At 44.7% G+C, this 26,342-nt stretch overlaps 1 protein-coding gene across 4 annotated transcripts in view; it reads right to left on the reverse strand.

Annotated features, from left to right (window-relative positions):
- Positions 1 to 10,765: 10,765 nt before the first annotated feature.
- The window catches only part of LOC112229768 (semaphorin-6D), a 137,390-nt gene continuing 121,813 nt past the window's right edge, over positions 10,766 to 26,342 (reverse strand). For 3 of the 4 annotated variants that reach the window (XM_024395793.2, XM_024395791.2, XM_024395792.2), the window contains 3 exons: positions 25,638 to 25,696; positions 23,969 to 24,022; positions 10,766 to 14,972 (listed from right to left, as the gene is read on the reverse strand). In XM_024395793.2, the coding sequence (XP_024251561.1) occupies positions 13,609 to 14,972; positions 23,969 to 24,022; positions 25,638 to 25,696 (1,477 nt within the window). In that variant the 3' untranslated portion in view covers positions 10,766 to 13,608. The remainder of the gene's footprint in view (positions 14,973 to 23,968; positions 24,023 to 25,637; positions 25,697 to 26,342) is intronic. The other variant, XM_024395794.2, reaches the window with a different exon arrangement.

Consider the following 26,342-nt stretch of genomic DNA (forward strand, 5'->3'; position numbering starts at 1 on the left):
CCTCTCTTCAGCTACATAGCATTGCAGTGTATTGGAAATACATTTGAAAATACTTCTAAGTATGCATTTGTCTGGTATGAGGATAGACGGAATGGATTTTAAATTGCATTTGACATACTAATCATAGTGTTCCGTATTTACAGCCATGTGAAATTGTATGCACTCACTGATGTAAATCACTTTGGATTATTAAGTCTCAAAATCGCATAAATAATTATCAAGAACCTGGCACATTTTAAACCTTTTGATCAGCTGAACGCATTCATGCTACGTTTTTCGCAGACGTTTTACCAGGTAGGGGCACACAAAGTACGTTCTAAGCAGTGCAGTAACACTCAGAGCAGTTTGGCCTCTACAAGGGTTCATCGAGATGGAAATACAGGTATGATTTAAATCTACATGCCTTCTACAATTGCTTAAAGTCATTGTCATTTACATCATTGTAATTCTGCAGAAAAAAGTGTCTGACATTTTTTGTAAATCGTGATGACATTTCACAGTGAGGATAGGCAATATTTCTTCTGTTCCTCTTTTTTATTCCTTGTCATTCACAGGTGTGTGGCCGAAGTGCACCACAACCTGTAGAGAAACTCTATGAGATGCTACAAGACCAAGAGCTGGTTCAGTCGCTGCAGATTCAGCTGAACACAGTGAAAAGTATAAAGTCATCCTCTCGACATCTTCCAGAGCAGAAGCCGGTGACAGCAAAGATCTTGCAGATGAACATTGCAGCCAGCAAAGAACTACAGTATGAGGCTTGTTCACACTACTTTGACACAGTTGACGACTTGCCCTTTGCTGTGAAAACAAAAATCTTGAGCACTGTTGAAGAGGCATACAGCAATGCAGAGGAAAAACTTACAGTACATGTCAGATGGTCAGCCTGCCCTGGAGTTCCTCCAAGAAGTTATGGTGTTTGATCCACTTCACATTGCGTTTATGGATGACCGAGTGTCCAGCTACAAGGCTATTCCAGGCTTCAGTAAGGTACCGAGAGATGAACTGGATGCCTACTTGACCAATGCAGGACCAGCAGCACTTAGAGCCACAGTGAGTGGGGTGGTGGATTTGGATATCTTCTGGGATGGACTTCAAGAGAGACTTCCTGTGCTGAGCACCCTGGCCCAACGCTACAAAGATGCAGTCTCAAACTCAGCTGATGCTGAGTGAAGCAACAGTATCTACAAGCTTGTGTTGTCCAGCCATAGGCGGTCAACCTCTAACAACCTACGAGCCTTGGTCTTCATGTACCACAAGCAACAACTCCGCAGTGGAGGAATTGATATGGAGGAGGATAGGGAAGATGAAATGGAGAATTACATTGAGATATAGGCCTAGATGAGCTAGGCCCATGGTCACCAACCCTCCTCTCGTTATGTTCAGAAAAAGAGCTGTTTTTGTTCAAAAAAATAAACAGCCCAAAAGATCACTTTGTCTCAAATATCACATTTTTTCATGGTAAAATAGCCCTTACACAGCCTGGAGGTTTAAGTCTAAACCAGATGGGATGGCGTATGGCTGCAGAATGCTGTGGTAGCCATGCTGGTTAAGTGTGCCTTGAATTCTAAATAAATCACAGACAGTGTCACCAGCAATGATCCCTCACACCATAACACCACCTCCTCCATGCTTTACGGTGGGAAATACCATAATTCGTTCACCCACACCGCGTCCCTCAAAGACACAGCGGTTGGAACCAAAATGTCCAAGTTGGACTCACGACCAAAGGACAAATTTCCACCGGTATAATATTCATTGCTCATCTTTCTTGACCGAAGCAAGTCAGTTCTTGTTATTGGTGTCTTTTAGTAGATTTTGGTTGTTGCAGCAATCGACCATGAAGGCCAAGAGTGTGCAAAGTTGTCATCAAGGCAAAGGGTGGCTATTTGAAGAATCTCAAGTATAAAATATATTTTGATTTGTTTAACACTTTTTTTGGTTACTATATGATTCCATATGTATTATTTCATAGTTGTGATGTCTTCACTATTATTATTTGAAAAATAAAGTAAAACCCTTGAATGAGCAGGCGTTCTAAAACTTTTTGACCCCTTAGTGTACTTCAACAGACAAAACAAGCCTGTCAAAACAGCCGTGGAAAACTGAGAAAAACCCTGATGAGGCTCCTGACGATTTGACATTTCTGCCAGCCAAGCAGCCAGGAGTTTAACCAGAAGATCCCCTCACCTGACAGCACTCCTCTGGGCTTATTCAATGTGAACACTGTCAGAAACCTCTGCCTCCACACAAACAAACAAGCTGATTCAGACAAACAACATAACACGGAAAGGGAGAAAAGAGGAAAAGCGTTGGTACAACCAAGTTTTATCATTTCATTGGAATGGTCATCCTCCGAGGTCAGCTGAAGTTTAGAAATATGATGGTATTACAGGAGGGAAAATATTTTCTCAATGGGCTGTGCACGAAGGATGGGACTGCACCCATGACCCACCAAGCATTCATAGAAGAGCTTACCAACCAGATTTGTGGGGTGTCTGTTGAGCTATTAGAGGTGAGAAATGCACAATTGAGGATGAGAACTACACACGTACCTGTCCCTGTCAAAACGCCTATCGCTGTCAAGAAAAAGGGTGTTGTAAAAAAGGTAATAAAGAGGTGCCTACAATGCAGGAAGAACGGAGTCACTATGGAAACTCCATTGAAGTGCAAACAGTGCCAGGTTGCACTCTGCGTCAGGCCTGACAGAAACGGCTTTCATGAAGCTCCTTTTGAGTTGAGCGAAGGACAGCAGTAAAAGAGAATCCGCTCATCTTATTTTAATAACAGATTGTCATTTTTTCCCCTGAGGTGGACAAAAGTATTTTGAATGTGCTAGTGGTGCACATTTACTACAGAGTATGGAAACCGCACCACAGAGTATGGACATTCAGCGCCCCCCCCTACGAAAATACTTTATTTGGAGCAAATAAACATACCTCGGTGACGATAAATTGTTAACCACAAGCAGGACAGGCTATGCCCAAACAAAGCTTTATGTGGAGGTTTAGTAAGTTTACTGATGTGATGTAAACATTTACTTAATAAAAATCACCTTTGGTTAAGCATTGGAGCTATTTGTTGTGTAAAAGATCTTGTGTTAGCTGAGTATTGTAAATATTAGGAAGCAGGGGAAAGTAAGAACCTTGAACAAGTAAGCCTTGTCTGAGTCAGAAGGCCCCTGTAGTGAGAGGCAGCTTGATGTAGTCCTCCAAGTACACCCCTGGACAGGACGCGCAATCCCAATCACAATTCAATACGGAAGTGGTCAGATGATGCGGATGCTACACTACAGGACTGTTTTGCTAGCACAGAATGGAATATGTTCCTGGATTCATACAATGGCATTGAGGAGTATACCACCTCAGTCATCGGCTTCATCGATAAGTGCATCGACGACGTCATCCCCACAGTGACCGTACGTACATATCCCAACCAGAAGCCATGGATTACAGGCAACATCTGCATCGAGCTAAAGGCTAGAGCTGCCGCTTTCAAGAAGTTGGACAGTAATCCGTATGCTTATAAGAAATCCCGCTATGGCCTCAGACGAACCATCAAACAAGCAAATCAGCAATACAATTAAGATTGAATCCTACTACACCAACTCTGATGCTCGTTGGATGTGGCAGGGCTTGAAAACTATTACGGACTAAAAAGGGAAACCTAGACGTGAGCTGCCCAGTGACGCGATCCTACCAGATGAGCTAAATGCCTTTTATGCTCACTTCAAGGCAAGCAACACTGAAGCATGCATGAGAGCACCAGCTGTTCTGGACGACTGTGTAATAACGCTCTAGGTAGCCGTTGTGAGCAAGACCTTTAAACCGGTCAACATTCACAAAGCCGCGGGGCCCGACGGATTACCAGGATGTGTACTCAAAGCATGCATGGATCAACTGGCAAGTGTCTTCACTGACATTTTCAACCTCTCCCTGAACGAGTCTGTGATACCTACATGTTTCAAGCAGACCACCATATTCCCTGTGCCCAAGGAAGCAATGGTAACCTGCCTAAATGATTACCGCCCCGTAGCACTCATGTCGGTATCCATGAAGTGCTTTGAAAGGCTGGTCATAGGTCACGTCAACAGCATCCTCCCTGATACCCTAGACCCACTCCAATTTGCATACCGCCCAAACAAAGCCACAGATGATGCAATCTCTATCACACTCCACACTGCTCTTTCCCACCTGGACAAAAGGAACACCAATGTGAGAATGCCTTTCATTAACTTCAGCTCAGCGTTCAACACCATAGTGCCTACGAAGCTCATCACTAAGCTAAGGACCCTGGGACTAAACACCTCCCTCTGCAACTGGATCCGCCCCCAGGTGGTAAGGGTAGGCAACAACACGTCTGCCACGCTGTTCCTCAACACTGGGGCCCCTCAGGGGTGTGTACTTAGTCCACTCCTGTACTCCCTGTTCACCTACGACTGCATGGCCAAACACCACTCCAACACTATCATTACGTTTGCTGACGACACAACAGTGGTAGGCCTGATCACCGACAATGACGAGACAGCCTATCAGGAGGAGGTTAGAGACCTGGCAGTGTGGTGCCAGGACAACAACCTCTCCCTCAATGTGAGCAAGACAAAGGAGCTGATCGGGGACTACAGGAAAAGGCTGGTCGAACAGGCCCCCATTCAACCCTACCTCCATGTACAAATTACATCGACTAACTTGTACCCCCGCATATTGAGTCAGTACTGGTGCCCCCTGTATATAGCCTCGTTATTGTTATTTTATTGTGTTACTTTTTATTATTTTTTACTTTAGTTTATTTGGTAAACATTTTCTTAACTTTCTCGAACTGCACTGTTTGTTAAGGGCTTGTACGTAAGCATTTCACTGTAAGGTCTACACTTGTTGTATTTGGCGCATGTGACAAATAAAGTTTGATTTGATTTGATCTCCTTAATGCTGAGTGCCAAGCAGAGGCGTGTCAGGTCCCATTTTTAGAAGCTTTGTTATGATTTGACCGAGGCTTGAACCCCCAGCCTGCCAAAAACCACAAGGATACAGAGTCTGGGGGCTATCAACAACATAGCTCAGGCAGTAGGAAGCTCTCTCATCCATTTATATGCAGATGATACAGTCTTATTCTCAGCTGGCCACTCCCTGGATTTTGTGTTAAATGCTCTATAACAAAGCTTTCTTAGTGTCCAGCAAGCTTTCTCTACCCTTAACCTTGTTCAGAACACTTCCAAAGGTCCCCCAACCTAACACATCCCTGGGTCGCTCATCTTTTCAGTTCGCTGCAGCTAGCGACTGGAACGAGCTGCAACAAACACTCAAACTGGACAGTTTCATCTCAATCTCTTCATTCAAAGACTCAATCATGGACACTCTTACTGACAGTTGTGGCTGCTTTGCGTGATGTATTGTTGTCTCTACCTTCTTGCCCTTTGTGCTGTTGTCTGTGCCCAATAATGTTTGTACCATGTTTTGTGTTGCTACCATGTTGTTGTCATGTTGTGTTGCTACCATGCTGTGTTGCTGCCTTGTTATGTTGTTGTCTTAGGTCTCTTCTGTCTCTTGTGTAGTGTTGTGTTGTCTCTCTTGTCGTAACGTGTGTTTTGTCCTATATTTACATTTAATATAGTTATACATGTTTTATATTTCATCCCAGCCCCCGTCCCCGCAGAAGGTCTTTTGCCTTTTGGTAGGCCGTCATTGTAAAAAAAGAATTTGTTCTTAACTGACTTGCCTAGTTAAATAAAGGTTAAATAAATACATTTAAAAAAAAGTTGTGTTAAAGAAAGGCCTACAATGAGGAGGCAAATGGCTTCAGGTTCATTTGACACATTTTTTTGGGAAGTCATGTCTTTGATCTACTGAATGTGTTCATAGTGGTGTATTTTGTTTTGGGAATACAGATCTGCATCCTAGGGCTCGATTCAATCCGTAGCGCAAAATATGTGTTTGAAATGATATAAGGTTGAAATTGACTGAGCTGATTTATGCAGCGTTTAACGTTAATGCAGTCTCTTTGAATGCGGAAACATTGCCTTTAAATGTCAATCACGCTATAATATCAGCGCTATGGCTTGAATCGAGTCTTTAACCTATTGAACACGTTTATACTTGAAAGGAAAATTAATTCAGTACTACCCAGTGTTTGATCAGTCTATTGTTTTGGATTGCTAACAAAATAACCTGACTGAGTGTTCATGTTGCTTGTCAACACAGTCTTGCAGTACAGTCTTGAACTGTATAATTATTGGTTGTTAGAACCATTTTCTAGACATTGATTAGATATTTTTTTACATTTGATTATTTTACTTCCTTCTTCTGCGGATTTTTAAGTCAATGTTCCTGCGTTCGCGGAGATCCCATTCGCCATAAACACTATGTCGGCTCTATCGGAAATTACCTTTAAAAGCTTCAATGCCTGTAACCCGAGATCAGATTGAATCCCGGCTCTACACTTACTCATCAATAAAATATACAGAAGCTGTCGTCTCTTTCTGCACTGCACAGTGCGCAATAGACCTCATGAGGGTGCCAAAGATCTGAGATTAAAAAATGGGCATGTGGTTTCAGCCTGAACCATTTCTTCTTTTGAATCCTTCACAAAATATGGCTGTCATTCATCTCCAGGTATATAATCATAATCAAATTCTTGACAAAACATTTCACAGGACATTAGACTTGGCTAAAATGATGTTCTTAAACATGTTTTAGAAACGTCACATGAACATGCTTGGAACATCAGAATCTGACAGCGCAAGGTATGGTTCTAAGCTAAATTAACCATGTAAATTAGCCATTTGGATTTTTATAAAAGAAAGCAATTTTAATGTATGTTCAGACCAAGTAAAAAAACACTGGACATGGTCCACTTGAAACAATGTGATTTATTAATTCCCTTAATCTTCACCTTGGGGCTGATTTCGATTTAGGAAATTACGCCTTTCTTACACACGCCTTTCTTACACACGCCTTTCTTACACACGCCTTTCCTACACACGCCTTTCCTACACACGCCTTTCTTACACACGCCTTTCTTACACACGCCTTTCCTACACACGCCTTTCTTACACACGCCTTTCTTACACACGCCTTTCTTACACACGCCTTTCCTACACACGCCTTTCTTACACACGCCTTTCCTACACACGCCTTTCCTACACACGCCTTTCCTACACACGCCTTTCCTACACACGCCTTTCTTACACACGCCTTTCTTACACACGCCTTTCCTACACACGCCTTTCTTACACACGCCTTTCTTACACACGCCTTTCTTACACACGCCTTTCTTACACACGCCATTCCTACACACGCCTTTCTTACACACGCCTTTCCTACACACGCCTTTCTTACACACGCCTTCCTACACACACCTTCCTACACACGCCTTTCCTGCACACGCCTTTCCTACACACGCCTTTCTTACACACGCCTTTCCTACACACGCCGTTCCTACACACGCCTTTCTTACACACGCCTTTCTTACACACGCCTTTCCTACACACGCCTTTCCTACACACGCCTTTCTTACACACCTTCCTACACACGCCTTTCTTACACACGCCTTTCCTACACACGCCTTTCTTACACACGCCTTTCCTACACACGCCTTTCTTACACACGCCTTTCCTACACACGCCTTTCCTACACACGCCTTTCTTACACACGCCTTTCCTACACACGCCTTTCTTACACACGCCTTTCCTACACACGCCTTTCCTACACACGCCTTTCTTACACACGCCTTTCCTACACACGCCTTCCCTATGCACTTCTCAGTAGTTGTTGGCTATTCAGGCTTACCTAACAGGCTTTGCAGGTGTGGTTCCCTTGCGCATGCTGAATAAATGTAATTCAACTGCTGAAAACTCTCCTACTTGCTAGCCAAAAGTTTTCCTTGTATCACGACTTCCGCCGAAGTTGGTCCCTCTCCTTGTTCGGGCGGAGTTCTGCGTCGAAGTCACGACCTTCTTTCTAGCCATCCACCTTTCATTTTCCATGGGTTTTGTCTTGTCTTCCTCACACCTGGTTCCAATTCCATCAATTACATGTGTATTTAACCCTCTGTTTCCCCCCATGTCCGTGTTCGGAATTGTTTTCTTGTAGTGCTTGTGCACGTTATACTGGTGGATTACCGGGTTTTGTTTGACCCATTGATTGATTATTCTGTTTACGGTGTTTTTTATGTTTATTAAACGATACCGTTGTAAATCAGTTTTCGCTATCCAGCGCCTGACTTCTCTGCCACCAGTACGCACGTTACACCTTGTGGGGTTTTCATTCAAAGGGGTTTTCAGTACATGTACTTTAAACCATCCCCTTTTATACGGTGTCCCTTGTTAGATTGAAATTTGTCGACAGACTCAATAGAATATCGAGAGAACGGTTTGAAATATTAGGGATCAATGAAAGAAAGCTAACTATAGGCTATGCATAGGCCTATTCGTATCCTGTTGAAAAACAAATGATAGTCCCACTAAGCCCAAACCAGATGGGATGGTTTAAGTGTGGTTAAGTGTTCCTTGAATTCTAAATAAATCACAGACAGTGTCACCAGAAAAGCATCATCACACCTCTTCCTCCATGCTTCACGGTGGGAACCACACATGCAGAGATCATCTGTTCACCTACTCTGCATCTCACAAAGACACAACGGTTGCAACCAAAAATGTCCAATTTGGACTCATCAGACCAAAGACAGATTTCCACCGGTCTCATGTACATTGCTCGTGTTTCTTGGCTCAAGCAAGTCTCTTCTTATTGGTGTCCTTTAGCAGTGGTTTCTTTTTAAAAAAAACGACCATGAAGGCCTGATTCACGGTCTCCTCTGAACAGTTGATGTTGAGATGCGTCTGTTACTTGAACTCTGTGAAGCATTTATTTGGGCTGCAATCTGAGGTGCAGTTAACTCTAGTGAATTTATCCTCTGCAGCATTGGTAACTCTGTGTCTTCCTTTCCTGTGGCGGTCCTCATTAGAGTCAGGTAGCCTAGTGGTTAAAGCGTTAGGCCAGTAACCGAAAGGTTGCTGGATTGAATCCCTGAGCTGACAAGGTAAAAATCTGTCATTGTTTTTCTTTGCATATTTGAGCTGTTCTTGCCATAATATGGACTTGGTATTTTACCAAATAGGGTTATTTTCTGTATACCATCCATACCTTGTCACAACACACCTGAATGGCTCAAACGCATTAAAAAGGAAAGAAATTCCACAAATTAACTTTTAAAAAGGCACACCTGTTAATTGAAATGCATTCTAGGTGACTACCTCATGAAACTGGTTGAGAGAATGCCAAAAGTGTGCAAAGCTGTCATCAAGGCAAAGGGTGGCTACTTTGAAGAATCTCAAAGGTAAAATATATTTTTTATTTATTTAACACTTTTTGCTTACTACATGATTCCATATGTGTTATTTCATAGTTTGTCTTGCCTATTATTCTACAGTAAAAATAATGAAAAAAAACCTGGAATGAGTAGGTGTCCCCGAACCTTTGACTGGTACTGTATCTGTTTGGGCTTCTTGCAGTCAATTTCCAGTCTACAAATGATTTGTAATTATGTTCCGGCCCCCGACCAACCGCTCAAGAAGAAATCGGCCCCTGGCTGAATCTAGTTGATGATGCCTGTTGTAGCCTATACCAACTGAAGGGAACTAACAGTGAATTGGCAGTTTAATATGTATTATTAGGCCTACTGACAGAAATAGGAAACAGAGAAAGTCGGGGTAGCCTATAATTAAGAAATTCGAGAGTGCCCATCCATGCAACTTCAAAGGCCATGCAGTTGAAATTCTGCATAACGGCACAGCATTTTATAAACTTTACTGTGGGAAAGGTGATATGTTGATATGTTTGCGTTTGCAGCCTGGTTTCACATTTGTCTCCACAAATGATAGGGTGAAATATATCCAAAACAAGGCATTTACAATTCCCTTATCCAAATGGATTACTAATGCACCTAGCTTTTATCATGTTGTAAATTACAGTGCATGGAGAACGGTGTTATTTCTATCGGAAAAAATAAATATGATTTTTGCACTTGGAACCGATAGGATCGCTAGACCATATTCATGGTTTCCTTGTGTGAAAGGTAGTGGAATAATTAGGGAATTAAGGTCAGAATACGTCGTATTTGTACACACGCTCATTTATTCGATGGCCACCTGAACAAATAGCGGGATAATGGCACGCGATTGTCATGCTTAAATTCAAGGTGTCACACCCTGATCTGTTTCACCTGTCTTTGTGATGGTCTCCACCACCCTCCAGGTGTCGCCCATCTCCCCCATTATCCCCTGTGTATTTATACCTGTGTCCTGTGTGTTGCCAGTTCGTCTTGTTTGTCAAGTCAACCAGCGTTTTTGTGTCAGCTCTTGCTTTTCCCCAGTCTCTCTTTTCTCGTCCTCCTGGTTTTTGACCCTCGCCTGGCCTGACCCTGTACCCGTCCACCTGACCACTCTGCATGTCCCTGACTCTGAGCCTGCCTGCCATCCTGTATCTTTGCCCCACCTCTGGATTACCGACCTCTGTCTGACCTGACCCTGAGCCTGCCTGCCGTCCTGTACCTTTGCCCTGTTGCTGTAATAAACATTGCTACTTCGACACGGTCTGCATCTGGGTCTTACCTTGATACCTGATACAAGGTCAGAATACACAGAGAGAAAAGGGCATAAAAAGGAATTACGTTCCAACTCAGGTCGTAATTGGGCCCCTATTGACTTGGTTTACGTACGACAGGTGCCACACAGTTGTATGACGTATTTGACACACATACAACATGCATTTGAAGATCATTTGATTAGATATCTTTAATTGTAGCGGACATACAGCTGTGTTTAATAGAATTCAGGAGCATCTGGGGCGAAGTCTACTTGTAAAAATAAATGAAATCACCATGGAGATGCAAGTGACTGCTGGTTTGCTATATTTACAAAAAGAGTAAACCTCATTGGTCAAGATTTTTATAGCAATTGAAAACGCAAACATTGCATATAAACTCAATATTGGCATACAGTACTCAAACGTAACCAGTTTACATGAATCTATTCTAGCACCCAACTCAACTTTTTTTCTGTCAAAGTGGCCAGATGAGGGGATATAGATAACGTGGTTTTAGTGTTGTAGGCATTTTCATGACGTGTCTTGCAATTGACATTAGCATTGAATTATTTGATATTTCTGTTCAACTTGAGGCAGAGAAGGTGCCAGTGTATACACTCAATCAACTCACTTGTTAACCTCAACGTAAAACAAAGTCTTGGTTCCTTACACACACACACACGCTGCAGGTGCTATTTCTCTATTTAAAGGAAAATTCTACCCCAAAACTAGCTTTTAGTATTCGTTTCATTTGTCCATTGTTGACATATGCAAACATTTTGGGACTATCAGCAATCAAGTTAAACTATAACTTTATAAACACAGAAATACAGCCGTATGAACTTGATTGCTGACGTGCAAAAAAATGTGGGGACTAGATCAACAATAGACTAATGAAACAAATACCAAAAGATAGTTTTTGGGTGTAATTTTCCTTTTACAGTAATAGCAAAGAAATAACTAAACCTATGGGCACTGTTAGCTCACTGTAGGCATCTTCAGACACCTACTTTATGTCCTACAATCCTGAGCTTCATTTGAATAGCATACTTGTTGGACCAGGCAATCATCAACCATCCAGCCCTTCTTGCAGCATTTTCATTTGCAAGTCCCTCAGCTAGCCTCTTTCGCCCCACACTCGGGGATTATATTTAATCCGCAGTGCGAAAATTCTGCTTTACAGCGTGATTGAAATTTAAATGCAATATTCCCGCTTTAGCAGACACTGCATGTCGGCTCAATGGGAAATTACCTTAACAATTCTATCGGAATCTGTAATGCTTCAGCTTTACAGACTGAATAGAGCCCTTATTAAATACAATTTCTTTGTAAAGCAGAGTTAATGCCTCAGCCTATGTCCATACCATTTCAAACATATTTGAGAGCTCTTTCAAAAACATGACACAGACCTAACATTGCTGATATACTTTCAGATCTACTCATCTTTTCCATCTAGCTCATTTGTCATTAAATATACAGTATATAAAGAAGCTTAAAATTCATGAAGAAAAAAAAGAAAGACGAATGCAATTTTTTAAAACAGCTGTCAGTAGAAATAGAACCTCTGATATGGAGTCCGTGCAGGAGGACAGATTTGAAATGAATTTGTAATGACAACAGAACGATGGAGCCAAAAACAGACTTTTTTCCCTTTTCCACACCACATTATTAAATAAGGCACACATTAACACATACAAATCAAAGTTTGGCTAGTATTATTCCACAGATGCCTTTATTTACAACAACATCCACAATGTTAATAGCAATATGGTAAACATAATTACTGACTTTATTACACAGTTATTAAGGGCTTGTCCATAAGAGGGCGCTATGTGCCCATGAGTGGTTTCTTGGGGCTCCGCTTTAAGACTTGACTTTTTAAATATAATTTTATAATGCTAATAAGTCATAGCCTGAATGATTGCACCTCAATGTGGAACCAATTCTCACTAAGTGTTAAGGATGAAACAAATTGTTTTCGAGGTTGCAGTGTACTGCATCCTCTTCTTGAATGACAATGACAGTCATATTGGGGGCTTGTTAAATTCCTCTGGAGTTATCGTAGCATTTATGTCCAAAAAGTAAGAATTCCAAATGCAGGGCAAGGATTCTCCTAACTCATCAGGCCCCGAGGCGGCCTTCTGTCACAGGCTAGCGGAGCCCCCATCCACCAGGGACAAACATAATAGTAACGCTATGATGCATGATGGGTCTATACTGACGCCATGTGTCTCGTTCCTCAGCATCATTCCACTAATACAGAATTAATAATTTTCTAAGCATTATCAAAGTGGTCATTTATGGTATGCTGCAAGAAGTATAATACTTACCCTTATATCAAGGGGTACAGTTGATACTTAACTGCACAACGGTAAGTTATTGCTAAATCCCTCGTCGAGGGATGTATGTACCGAATGTGTGTACTGAGTGGGGCCTCCATGGTATCTCTGTCATAAGAGGGTTAAGAAATGGCTAGGAGTTGACCATCTCACCACAGTTAATGTAGCTGCTTCATGGTTCCGCCCTCTGGTATCTTAACATGAAGAGCATATACATGTATACACACACGCATACAGTATACATACATTACAGGCAGGATGAGCACTGTTTGTGTTGTGAGGTGCTCTCATAAGTTGAGGCCTTGGGTCCAAGCTAAAGCAGGCATTGTTCACAGCTTTGGTGGCCGACTTGCGATCTGTCCTTTACATTGAGTTTTGGGCCCCTGTTACTTTATTCTTTGGCCTCAAACGAGGGTACAGATCCTCCAAGTCAATTCAATACTATCACATGTTCTATATGCTGTTAATCCATCACTGTCCTGTGATCAAGTAGCATTGCAATAATACCAATATGGTATAAGGACATTCATCAGGTGTGGAGGCTATTGTCGGCCGTCTCGTCAAAAGATATGCCAGTCCCGGTTGTTGCCCCCCCGAACCCCACCCCCCCAATCACAGGGGAGTTGCCCTAACTCTGAGGGGAGAGAGGTTACATCGTCTGTCGGTTTGGGGCCTCTCAGTCCGATTCCAAGCTCTCAGTAGTTGTAATTGCCTTGCTCGTTTACGGGCGAAGTGGCGGGCAGGAAGAGGGGCTTGGGGGGTACCTGGGGCTTGAGGGAGGCCGTGCGGCGTACAATGGCGGCGCGGTGGAGGTGGGGTGGTTCGCTGTAGCTGTGCTGCCGTGTCAGGCAGGCACTAGGGATGAGTGGCCGGTGGGCTTCAAAGCCAACCCCACCCCCGCCGCCACCACCACCACCTCCAGAGTTGATCCGGGTGAGCAGCTGGTGGGGTGGTGGCCCAACCCCGCCCTGTCTGAAGCTGTGCTGGCGCGGGACAGCCCCTCCGTTGCCCATCTTGATCATTAAATGCCTCTGGGAGTGGTGGCGAGTCACTGAGGTCCGCTCGGGGATGGACTGCTGCTGCAGCGGGGTGGCTCCAGCTGAGGAGGCGGCAGCAGCGTCTGGGGGCACGTCCAGGCGGCGGGTCAGACTGTCCCTGGGCAGGGTGGAGGAGCTGTAGTACTGGGCCGACTCCGTCTCGGGGATCTGGGGCTGGGATCTGAAGCTGCTCTGGCTGTGACTGTGGTTATGGCTGGAGCTGGAGCTACCTGGCAGGGGAGCACACGGTGAGGTCAGCACAGTGATGCTGTGGCTGCCTGAGGCGCTGACCTCGTGGATGTGCTTGAGGAGCTCGTCCAGGGCCGCCACATCCACCACCGTCTGCGGGTAGCAGGAGGAGGACTGGGAGGCCGAAGCCCCCTTTGCACGCTCGTCGTTGGGGATCTTCCTCTCCTCGGGCAGGTGCCCGAGGGCTTGGCCGTTGGTCAGGCTGTGGGAGAAGGGGAACACCTGCTGGGTGACCCCCGAGCTGGACCTCGACGAACCCAGGCCGAAACCGGTGCCAGGCGGTGCCTTAGACTCCTTTGCGTTGTTGCAGTTCTGGTTCCTCTCCCACTGGTTCCGGAAGGCCTTCATGTTCTTGATCGGCAGCTCCGGGGTGGAGTCAGGGGTGGGTAGGCCTGAGAGGTTCTCCCCCTGGGAGAGGTTAAGGTCAGGGTCTCCCAGGGACATCCCGTGCCTGCCCGGAGTGTGCTCCTTCCCGTTGGGAACGAAGGAGCTGTACATCTTGGGCGTAGACACGTCCAGCTTCTCCTCTTTCGGCTGGCCGTCCAGCAGGCCATTTAGCTTGGCCAGGCTGCGCAGCGAGAGGGCAGGGTGGAGGGATGCCTCAGGGTCCTTGCCAAGCCGGTGGGCACGGCGGGCGTTGTGACTGCAGTAGCATGACACCAGGAAGCCGGAGAGGATGGCACCGAGGAAAAAGGCAACCAGGACGCAGGCGATCAGGAGGGTGTAGTGGACGCTGGGGCTGGACTTCTCCATGTCAGGGAGCCTTCGGACACCTAAAGGAGAAAAAGAAAGATAGTGAGGTCATGACTTAGCCCATACGAAAATAAAACCATTACCTTGTCAGATCCTGTCATGACATAAAAAGGATTTCACATTCAACCTTCCCCCCTGTTGTGACTGTAACAGCCTTGACTCATGCTAAATCAGGTTCCATCCGTATCGCGGAAGATCCGCATTAAAACGTAAAGGTCATTTCCGATTGAGATGACGTAAGCAGCGTTACCGCGAATGCAGTCTCTGCGAACGCGGAAAGATTGCCTTTAAATTTAAATCGAGCTATAACGCGGAACGTCCCTCGATACAGATTGAATCCAGCCTCAAGTCAGTCCTTCTTCCCTCCGTCAAACACGGAGCACTATCCTGCCAAGTACTCTGCTGCCAACGTCTAAGGGGACCTTGACAGACAAGCCTCCAGACAGTCTACTCGTTCATCATAGCAAACACCCAAATCAGCCCAGACTCTAAACACAGAGCACAGCTTAGAAGACCCTGGGAAAGAAAGAGTTTATTTGAGTTCATACTTCACTGCAGGTGCACCTGGCTTCTCGCACTGGCCAAGATCAACACTTAGATATCCAGAAGCTTATCAGGGCTCAAACTGGCACACTGCAGCCAAGTATTGAGGCTCGGTTATGGGGAGGCTAAATGAGAACGGTGCCCTGGCATATCCAGCAGAGCAGCAGCTGGAGTTGGGTTTAGCCCAACAGAGGTAATGGTGTCTGTGTACTCTGGGGAGCTCCATTAAAATGTCATCAGAGGGATTAGGAGGAGTGGATGAACGTGCTGGACTGAGGTAACTAAAGGAAGCGTAGCTTGCTGCTTCCTGAGAAAGGTTCTGGTCAGTCACTTTTCATTCATTAAAAAGGTACCATGTAGGTTGATGGAATTTTGATTCCTTTGAGTAATTGGACAGTGTTAAAGTGTGAAGTATAAAAGAGTACTTGGCCCGTGTCCTTGCAACATATCAGCAGATTTCTATAACTGAAAGTTCGAGGCAGAACCATACATAATAATGATGTACTTTATGCAAAATTATACCGAAATAGAACACACACATCCACCCACCACTAATATCATCTGCCCCCGGTGAGCAGCAACATGTTCCGCTTGTTTTCACCTCATCATTCTCTTTTTTTCTCCAACATTAGTTAAAAATAGGATGGGGCGAGAGACACAGATATGGTAATTCGACTCAAACAAAGCGAATGTCTTTCTCTCGAAAGCCCTGTCGAGTAAAGGCCCTCCCATGTGGTTCTCATATAGACGCAGAAGTAGGTCACAGAGTTGCAGAAAGAGTGATGTTCCCAGAGGATTCCTTGCCTCTAATGGGAACCAAATGCATGGTAAGCCGCGGATTTCAGCACCGGTTTGAGATCCTGTGCTCCGAGCAATTATGATGGCACTGCCTGCCAACTAACTTTAGAGTAGCAATCAAGGGTTAAAACGTAGGGCTCTGCGAAGTGAGTTATGACTTTTGTTGTTGTCAAAACAGTGCTGTATGCGTGCGGTACCTACCAACTCCAGTAAACAGATATTACAAGGGAAATGATTGGCCTGGATATGCTCCAGATACCATTCGACAACAAAGATAAGTCAATATACTGTACAATATGTCTTCTGCTTGTCACTAACTCAGAGTACAAATGACTTCTATTAGAAACCAAGCTATCACAAAATCAAAGACATGATGCCATTTTATGACAATGATTCAGGGGAAAGAACAGAGGAAGGAATATTCAGGGACTGAATATGTAAGCAGGCACAGGGACTCCAGCACTGGCATTAGATTCCACTCATAGGCCGATGCATTGGCATTCATGCACTGCGAGACAAGGGATGTTGACATTGCCTATGTTGCGGCACCCACTGTCCGTTGATAGTCTACCTTAAAGGTCACGAGCAGCTGACAGAAATGAGAAACTCTGTTACCTTAGGCCGAAGAGAGTGTGGTAGTGGTGGGTGATGGGTTAGGAGACACACGCACACACACACACACACACATACACACACACACACACACCCACACACACAGACTTGTGTTTTGAATTGATCTGAGACACTCTACAGAATAATAATCCGTGCATACTCCTTAAATTCCATTCAGCAACCAAATGTCTTGGCCATTAGCCAAGTTTGATAGATACACAGTCCCAAGTAACCTGCACTTTATTCAGCCTTTTATCACTGACCATAACAGTTATGTAAAGCATAGACTGGTTAATATTTCAACCAATCACAATGGACTGTTTGATGCTTCACTGCAGTGTTACTTCTGTTGGCAGGACAGCAATGCTACTGTATGTAAAGACAGATACTTACACGTTTATGAAGCATTCATCTTGGCGGGATTTTGACGTGATATGGCACAAAGTGTAAGTATTATGGCTAGTGCTAATAAAGGGTGTGATCATCCCACTGTATTTGGCTTGAATGAACAGGACATATGCATATCTGCAGGGAGTGTGAGGTGTCCAGATTTCTCTGCTTAGTGCCAATGGATGCTAGACCAGGCCTCAGGACATGGCAGGATGTGCCTTTTGAAGGATTATGGAACTACCAGTGAGCAAAACATGCATCAGAATGTCTACCCTGCCTTGATGTGTTTTTGTGAACAAACACCCTCTGGCAGATACAGGTAACTGCCAAAATAATGGAAACACGTGAGTAAACGAGGGATACAAAGCACAGTATATTGAAAGCAGGTGCTTCTACACAGTTGTGGTTCCTGAGTTAATTAAGCAATTAACATCCCATCAGGCTTAGGGTCATGTCTAAAAATACTAGGCAGGCCATTATTTTGGCTACCATGGCTATGCCCGCATAGGATGACAATTTCCCCATCCACAAGGCACGAGTAGTCACTGAATGGTTTGATGAGCATGAGAACGATGTAAACCATATGCCATGGCCGTCTCAGTCACCAGATCTCAATCCAACTGAACACTTAAGGGAGATTCTGGAGCGGCGCCTGAGACAGTGGTTTCCACCAGCATCAACAAAACACCAAATGATGGAATTTGGCATGGAAGAATGACACTTGTAGAATCTATGCCAAGGTGCATTGAAGTTGCTCTGGCTCGTGGTGACTCAACATCCTATTAAGACACTTGGTTGGTGTTTCCTTTATTTTGGCAGTTACCTGTATATACATATTGTTGTAGCCTATATTGCATACATTGTGGTATACATCCCAGTCAAAAGGTTCATAAACTGTAATTTTAACAGTAGCCCAGATTGAGATAATTCAGGCAGAGGAATAAACATTTAGCACTCGGTAGAAGTGGAGTGCACAGTGAATGCTCTCTTAACTGAACTCCAGATAGTATTGTTTCGAGTGTTATTAAAACGGTGTATATGCACGTTGCCTTAACATATTTAAGGCATTTTGTGATTAGTGGTTGAGGGGAAAGGCATTATCACTAGAGCCCGCCAGGAAACATAATCGGAACAGTCAAACAGTTTGCATAGTATAATACGTTTCCTAGTTATATAACTAGAAAATAGTGCATTTTCACGTATCCAATTCAAATGGGGAGCATCTGGTATTTTCAGCAGGTCTTTAGGTTCAACAGAGCTCTACTTCAGGTTGCCAGTAATGTATTTCTGCCTGGGTTTATAGTCACACATTTATCTTCTGAACTTGGTTTTATGAGTACCCTTGAGCCAGGACAATTGGAACATTAGGTTTAAGTAATACAGAAAAATGCTGTATGCTGGAGAAGCTTGTGATTTGTTAAAATAATCTACATTTTAATAAGAGTATGGGGGAACCTCTTTAATAAATCTTCTATGAAGACAGATCTGTAAAGCCTTTTAGTGAGAATGCAGAAAATAGACAATGCAATAACTAAAGCTTTAGTGAAAGGTCATTCTTTGCCATTCTTGTTTGTACTATATATATATATATATATATATATTTATATATATATATTCCTGAAAAGGAAAATATTTTCAGTTAAAATCTCCACCATCCCATCATTAAAGTGAATTCACCCCCAGTCCGGCAAATCTCTGCTTCCGACCATGACACATTGCTGTTGGGTCTGTACAACGCCTCGCCTATCTCTAGGATAGATGCCACTGGAATCATTGACTTTCCCATATGCACACCTCGCTTGACGGGCAGGAAATTCATTATCTTGTTTTGCCCGTTTCATGCGGAGCACCCTCATGGCTGTAATGGGGGCTGCCAAGCCTAACACGACAGCGCTTCCCTTCAGGATTGATGTTACCTTCATGAATGTGCCCGGGAAATAACTGCGTCAACAAGTAAAGCCACTAGGCACCCCCAAGAGAAGCTGAATACATGAACATCTGAGCATGATAAGCAGCTATAATGACTCACTCACTCTCAGGGGTTAATGGAGGTCTGTGTTGTTCTTAGTGGCGAGAAAAAGTATAGTCAGTCTGGTCTCAAAAGACCAATCTTCTCTTTGGCTGACTCAATCTGAACGTCAACACCAACCGGCGATTCAATCATTTCCCCAGCCTTTTCATTTATTTACACATAGCCTTTTCAATACGGCATAAGACCTTCTACAGTATGATTCTCTCTGCCGTGGATTTCCACTAGGTGAAGACGTGTGTGTCGTGTGCGAGTGTTATTGATAGGGCCCTGGCCCCGCGTGGTGTATACTGTTACAAGGTGATAATAAGCTATAGGAAATACACGTTAAGCTGTTGTAAAAGCAATTAGGATACGTGGACGTCCACATAACGCATGCACATGAGACAATCTGTTGTGATTTCTGCTACATCTCGGCCCCATAATTGCATACCACCACCCGAGCGGACGATCCACCACCGAGTTCCTAAAGTGTTTTTAACGAGTTGAAGCACTTACAAATGGAGTGTCTCTGTGTTATCTTCCCAGCATTAAAAAGGGAAGGTCTATGGCATCGGTTACTGCCAAATAAGTCAAATTGCAGGTAATTCTGTTCCTTTTCACAGCGTTCGACTGCAAGACCTTTACGAAGGCCTTATACGGGGCTCTTGTTCCTTTTAAAGACCTTGTCGAGCTTTCGGGACAAACCAAAGCCAATTTATGGACCGGACTGTTCGAGCCAGCTGGCAAAGCCAACAGAGATTTGTCCAATGTTCTACAGCCGCAGGACCAATCTCTTAGAACACTGCGGTCCACTTTGTTGAGTAATCAAAGATGGGCACAAGGCCACTGTCATTTATTATATGAGCTGCAGTTCGATAACTAACTCTGCATTCACTATGTCCTATTGATGCACTGTATGTCTCTATATATATATATATATATGTCTCTATTATGTATAAAGTATCCATTTTAGAAATAAAGCTAATATGAAACAACAAGTCAAAGATTTGGGCAGGATTCATCCTTATAACTTATGTAGGATAAATCTACATACGAATCAAAGTCATAATCTATTAAATACTAGTGTCATGGAAAGTTGTCATATGATATTTCCATCCCCCGGCTTTAACTAGGATCTGTGAAGCATTGCCTTCATTAAATGGATTTGTTCCAATGTTTGTTTCAAAGGCATTCGGAAATGACAGTCACTATGTCCATTACCTGGCAAAATTTTGGCATGCTCCCTCCGCCTGTTCAGTCATTGGAGTCCCGACGTTTCTGCGTAGTCATCAAGACCGTTTCAAGGTCTTTGGCATTGCCAGTGTTTCTAAGGGGTTTCAGTGACCTCCGCTATGTTCCCTGTGCTTGTGGAGGGCCACCTTGAACCCTGTGTGCTGCTGCATGATGGGATTGATTGCTAATGAGGCTGCGGAGGCGATACTGCCATGATTTTCCACACAGATTGAACCTGGGGGCTGGTTGAAAAGTTCACTCACTGGAATATGTTGTTCCGTCAACATGCCATCTGTGTTGAATTGATTGTACAGTTCATTGCAGCCACAAGATCCAAGGGGGAAATGTGCCCTAATATAAATGTGGTTTAAATGTTACTTTTTAACTAAGCCACTATTCCCAATTTGAAACTAAATTGGCATTACCAAAATGGCAGTATCCAGTAGGAATTGGGCTCTTCCACCAATTGAGAAATCACACCCCTGACATGGACCTTCACGCTTGGCTGGCCTGCGCCAGGAGGTTAATGCCCAACGTGCCTGTTGGCAGCTGAGGCTAGAGTCTCCATTAGCCTCTAATAGTGTCATTTACTCCATGGGTTCATCACAGTGAACGACTAAGGCTGGGCTTATATTACATAATGAGGGTCTTCCCTGAGTGAGGCTCGCTCTGTAATTAACAATTACGACGCTCAAGTATTATTAGGCCTACCTGAGGGGTTTATTGACTTGGGCATGCCCATTCATGAATTGTGAGATTAAAAGAACATCACCTATCGGTTACCCAATGAGATCCATTTAATCTTGATCTCTTGGTTTAAAAAGTGTAACTGATCTTACTGTAACAGATTTCCTCCTCTTCGTCTGAGGAGGAGTAAGGATCGGAACAAAGCGCAGCGTGGTAAGTGTTCATGATGATTTTAATTAAAGAAAGCACTGAACACTGAATCAAAACAATAAACGAATGACGTGAATTTCCAAAACCCGAAACAGTACCGTGTGGCCCAAACACTCACACGGAAACAAACACCCACTAACCAAACGTGAAACACAGGCTACCTAAGTATGATTCTCAATCAGAGACAACTAACGACACCTGCCTGATTGGTAACCATACTAGGCCGAACACAAAAACCAACATAGAAAAACAAACATAGACTGCCCACCCCAACTCACGCCCTGACCATACTAAAACAAAAATAAAACAACAGAACTATGGTCAGAACGTGACGTGGACCCCACTTCACCACAGTTTTTGTCTGCCTCCTCAACCGCCCCCGTGGCCTCTTACGAGCAGCGACCCTCGCCTCCGACCTCCGATTGGGGACCTTAGCCATGGGTCCCGAATGGACGGGAGATTCCGGCGGTGCCGGACAGGCGGGAGACTCCGGCGGCGCCGGAGAGGCGGGAGACTCCGGCAGCTCCGGAGTGAAGGACGGCTCTGGCAGCTCCTGGCTGGCTGACGGTTCTGGAAGGTCCTGGCTGGCAGCTCTGGCGGCTCCTGGCTGGCTGGCGTCTCTGGCAGCTCCTGGCGGCTCAGGACAGACGGGAGACTCTGGCGGCTCAGGACAGACGGGAGACTCTGGCGGCTCAGGACAGACGGGAGACTCTGGCGGCTCAGGACAGACGGGAGACTCTGGCGGCTCAGGACAGACGGGAGACTCTGGCGGCTCAGGACAGACGGGAGACTCTGGCGGCTCAGGACAGACGGGAGACTCTGGCGGCTCAGGACAGACGGGAGACTCTGGCGGCTCAGGACAGACGGGAGACTCTGGCGGCTCAGGACAGACGGGAGACTCTGGCGGCTCAGGACAGACGGGAGACTCTGGCGGCTCAGGACAGACGGGAGACTCTGGCGGCTCAGGACAGATGGGAGACTCTGGCGGCTCAGGACAGACGGGAGACTCTGGCGGCTCAGGACAGACGGGAGACTCCTGTAGGGAGAAGACGGAGAGACAGCCTGGTGCGGGGGGCTGCCACCGGAGGGCTGGTGCGTGGAGGTTGCACCGGATAGACCGGACCGTGCAGGCGCACTGGAGCTCTTGAGCACCGAGCCTGCCCAACCTTACCTGGTTGAATGCTCCCCGTAGCCAGGCCAGTGCGGAGAGGTGGAATAGCCCGCACTGGGCTGTGCTGGCGAACCGGGGACACCATGCGTAAGGCTGGTGCCATGTACGCCGGCCCGAGGAGACGCACTGGAGACCAGATGTGTAGAGCCGGCTTCATGGCACCTGGCTCGATGCCCACTCTAGCCCGGCCGATACGAGGAGCTGGAATGTACCGCACCGGGCTATGCACATGCACCGGGGACACTGTGCACTCCACCGCATAACACGGTGCCTGCCCGGTCCCTCTCGCTCTCCGGTAAGCACGGGGAGTTGGCTCAGGTCTCCTACCTGACTTAGCCACACTCCTCGTGTGCCACCCCAATACTTTTTGGGGCTGCGTCTAGAGCTTCCAGCCACGCTGCCTCCTCATACCAGCGCCTCTCCGCCTTCGCTGCCTCCAGCTCTGCTTTAGGGTGGCGATATTCCCCTGCTTGTGCCCAGGGTCCCTTGCCGTCCAAAATCTCCTCCCAAGTCCAGGAGTCTTGTGTTTTCGGCCGCTGCTGCTGCTGCCTGTTACCACGCTGCTTGGTCCTCTTGTGGTGGGTGTTTTCTTCCTCCTCTTCGTCTGAGGAGGAGTAAGGATCGGACCAAAGCGCAGCGTGGTAAGTGTTCATGATGATTTTAATTAAAGAAAGCACTGAACACTGAATCAAAACAATAAACGAATGACGTGAATTTCCAAAACCCGAAACAGTACCGTGTGGCCCAAACACTCACACGGAAACAAACACCCACAAACCAAAAGTGAAACCCAGGCTACCTAAGTATGATTCTCAATCAGAGACAACTAACGACACCTGCCTCTGATTGAGAACCATACTAGGCCGAACACAAAAACCAATATAGAAAAACAAACAGACTGCCCACCCCAACTCACGCCCTGACCATACTAAAACAAAGAATAAAATAACAGAACTATGGTCAGAACGTGACACTTACTCATGAGCCTCCATTTCCAAAAGCAGCAACATATGTTTAATCTTCTCTACAACATGTGGAACTAGAGGAATGTTTGTAGCTCTTAATGAGCGAACTGAACCTGTTCAAAACAAACAATACTTTGAATTACAAGTAACCCAAAACCTATAATGGTATGGTCTCCAAGTCAAAAGGTTTAACAGACACCGAAAAGATTTGTCTATTCTTTCATTTTCAAGTTGTCTAGTGTGAAACCTTTTAAGTGAAACTACAAATTGCAAATAGATAATGCAAATTCATTGCATGCAACTTAAAAGTGTTTATGCTCAGTCATACTGCAATAAAATAATGTGGAACCCAACACAGGGAGAAAGGAAGGAGAAAGAGAAAAAATGGAAACTGACCGTAGGCTGAGTCTGCCGCGGGGTTCTGGTTTCGCTTGGTCGCCAGAACATCTGCTGATGGGAGCAAAACACAGCATTACTACCGAAATTACAATTACCACTCACAAAGACATAAGAAAACAAATGGGTTTTTATGGCGGCGTGACATGCAAGTAGGTTGGACTGCTCTGGATATTTCCAAACTGTGACCCAGTTGTGGGTTCAAGTGTCATAAAATACTTTTTAGATGTGCTGTTTTCTCCCCAACAATACTTTTCTCCTCATATTCTTGTAGTCGAGTAAAATTGTTGATATAACTTTCGTGTGTACCTTAAGAACATACTACTTCAATGTTAGCTGGCAGATTGACAGGCAGCAAATGAAACATTGTTACATCAATTAAATCCATAACAGAGCAAACAAAAGGGGAGAAGGTATTTGATATTACACCATGGAAGCCTGTGACATCCACTCTTTCATGTACAGTGCCTTCGGAAAGTATTTAGAGCCCTTGACTTTTTACACATTTTGTTATGTTACAGCCTTATTCTTAAATTGATTTTTTTTAATCCCCCTCAATCCCTACACAATAAACCATAATGACAAAGCAAAAACAGGTTTTTAGACATTTTTGCAATTCTCCCCAAAGATGTTCGATCGGGTTCAAGTCCAGGCTCTGGTTGGGCCACTCATGTACATTCAGAGACTTGTCCCGAAGCCACTCCTGCGTTGTCTTGGCTGTGTTTTCATCGAGGATCTCTCGGTACTTTGGTCTGTTCATCTTTCCCTCGATTCTGACTAATCTCCCAGCCGCTGCAGCTGAAAAACAACCCCACAGCATGATGCTGCCACCACCATGCTTCACCGTAGGGATGGTGCCAGGTTTCCTCCAGACGTAACGCTTGGCATTCAGGCCAAAGAGTTCAATCTTGGTTTCATCAGACCAGAGAATCTTGTTTCTCATGGACTGAGAGTCCTTTTGGCAAACTCCAAGCGGACTGTCATGTGCCTTTTACTGAGGAGTGGCTTCTGTCTGGCAACCATACCATAAAGGCCTGATTGGGAGTGCTGGAGAGATGTTTGTCCTTCTGGAAGGTTCTCCTATCTCCACAGAGGAACTACGGAGCTCTGTCAGAGTGACCATCGGGTTCTTGATCACTTATCTGACCATGGCCCTTCTCCCCCGATTACTCAGTTTGGCCGGGAGGCCAGCTCTAGGAAGAGTCTTGGTGGTTCCAAAGACCACTGTGTTCTTGGGGACCTTCAATGCTGCATACATTTTTCTTCCCAGATCTGTGCCAACACAATCCCGTCTCTGAGCTCTACGGACAAATCCTTCAACCTCATGGCTTGGTTTTTGCTCTGACATGCACTGTGGAGCTTATATAGACAGGTGTGTGCCTTTCCAAATCAATCATATGTTTTTTTATTTGTAATAAATTTGCAGAACTTTCTAAAAACCCTTTTTCGCTTTTTCATTATGGGGTATTGTGTGTAGATTGATGAGGACTTTTAAAAAAAAGTTTTTAGAATAAGGCTGTAACGTAAAAAAAATGTGGAAAAAGGGAAGGGGTCTGAATTCTTTCTGAATGCATTGTACTTCCATGAAGGAATATAGCCTTTTTTTACAGGGCTTAAATTTAGATGATTGGCCTGTTGCTACTGTATGGGGAAGTTGATGATCGCTCACCAAGGCAGTTCTCAGGGTACAGTGAGTGGTCCCCCTCGATATCCTGCTCAAAGCCAGCCCTGGAGAGAGCAAAAGAGAAAGAGTAAAAAAGAAAGGCTCATCACCCGTTTTCCTCTTTGCTGACACAAGCAACCACCTACCCAACTGTAATTGGGACTTGTCATTTAAAAAAAAAAATATTTCACCTTTATTTAACCAGATAGGCCAGTTGACAACAAGTTCTCATTTACAACTGCGGCGTGGCCAAGATTGAGAAAAACAGTGCGACACAAACAACACAGAGTTACACATGGGATAAACAAAAGTACAGTCAATAACTCAATAGAAAAGTATATATACAGAGTGTGCAAATGTAGTGAGATTTGGGAGGTAAGGCAATAAACAGGCCATAGTGAATTAATAATTACAATTCAGCAATTAAACACTGGAGTGATGGATGTGCAGAAGATGAATGTGCAAGTAGAGATGCTGGGGTGCAAAGGAGCGAAAACAAAATAACACGGGGATGAGGTAGTTGGGTGGGCTATTTACAGATGGGCTATGTACAGCTGCAATGATCGGTAAGCTGCTCTGACAGCTGATGCTTAAAGTTAGTGAGGGAGATATACAGTTGAAGTCGGACGGAAGTTTACATACACCTAAGCCAAATAAAATGTTGCAATTTCTGACAATTAATCCTAGTAAAAATTCCCTGTCTTAGGTCAG

The sequence above is a fragment of the Oncorhynchus tshawytscha genome, linkage group LG31 (genome assembly GCF_018296145.1).
Source record: "Oncorhynchus tshawytscha isolate Ot180627B linkage group LG31, Otsh_v2.0, whole genome shotgun sequence".
Lineage (NCBI taxonomy): Eukaryota > Metazoa > Chordata > Actinopteri > Salmoniformes > Salmonidae > Oncorhynchus > Oncorhynchus tshawytscha.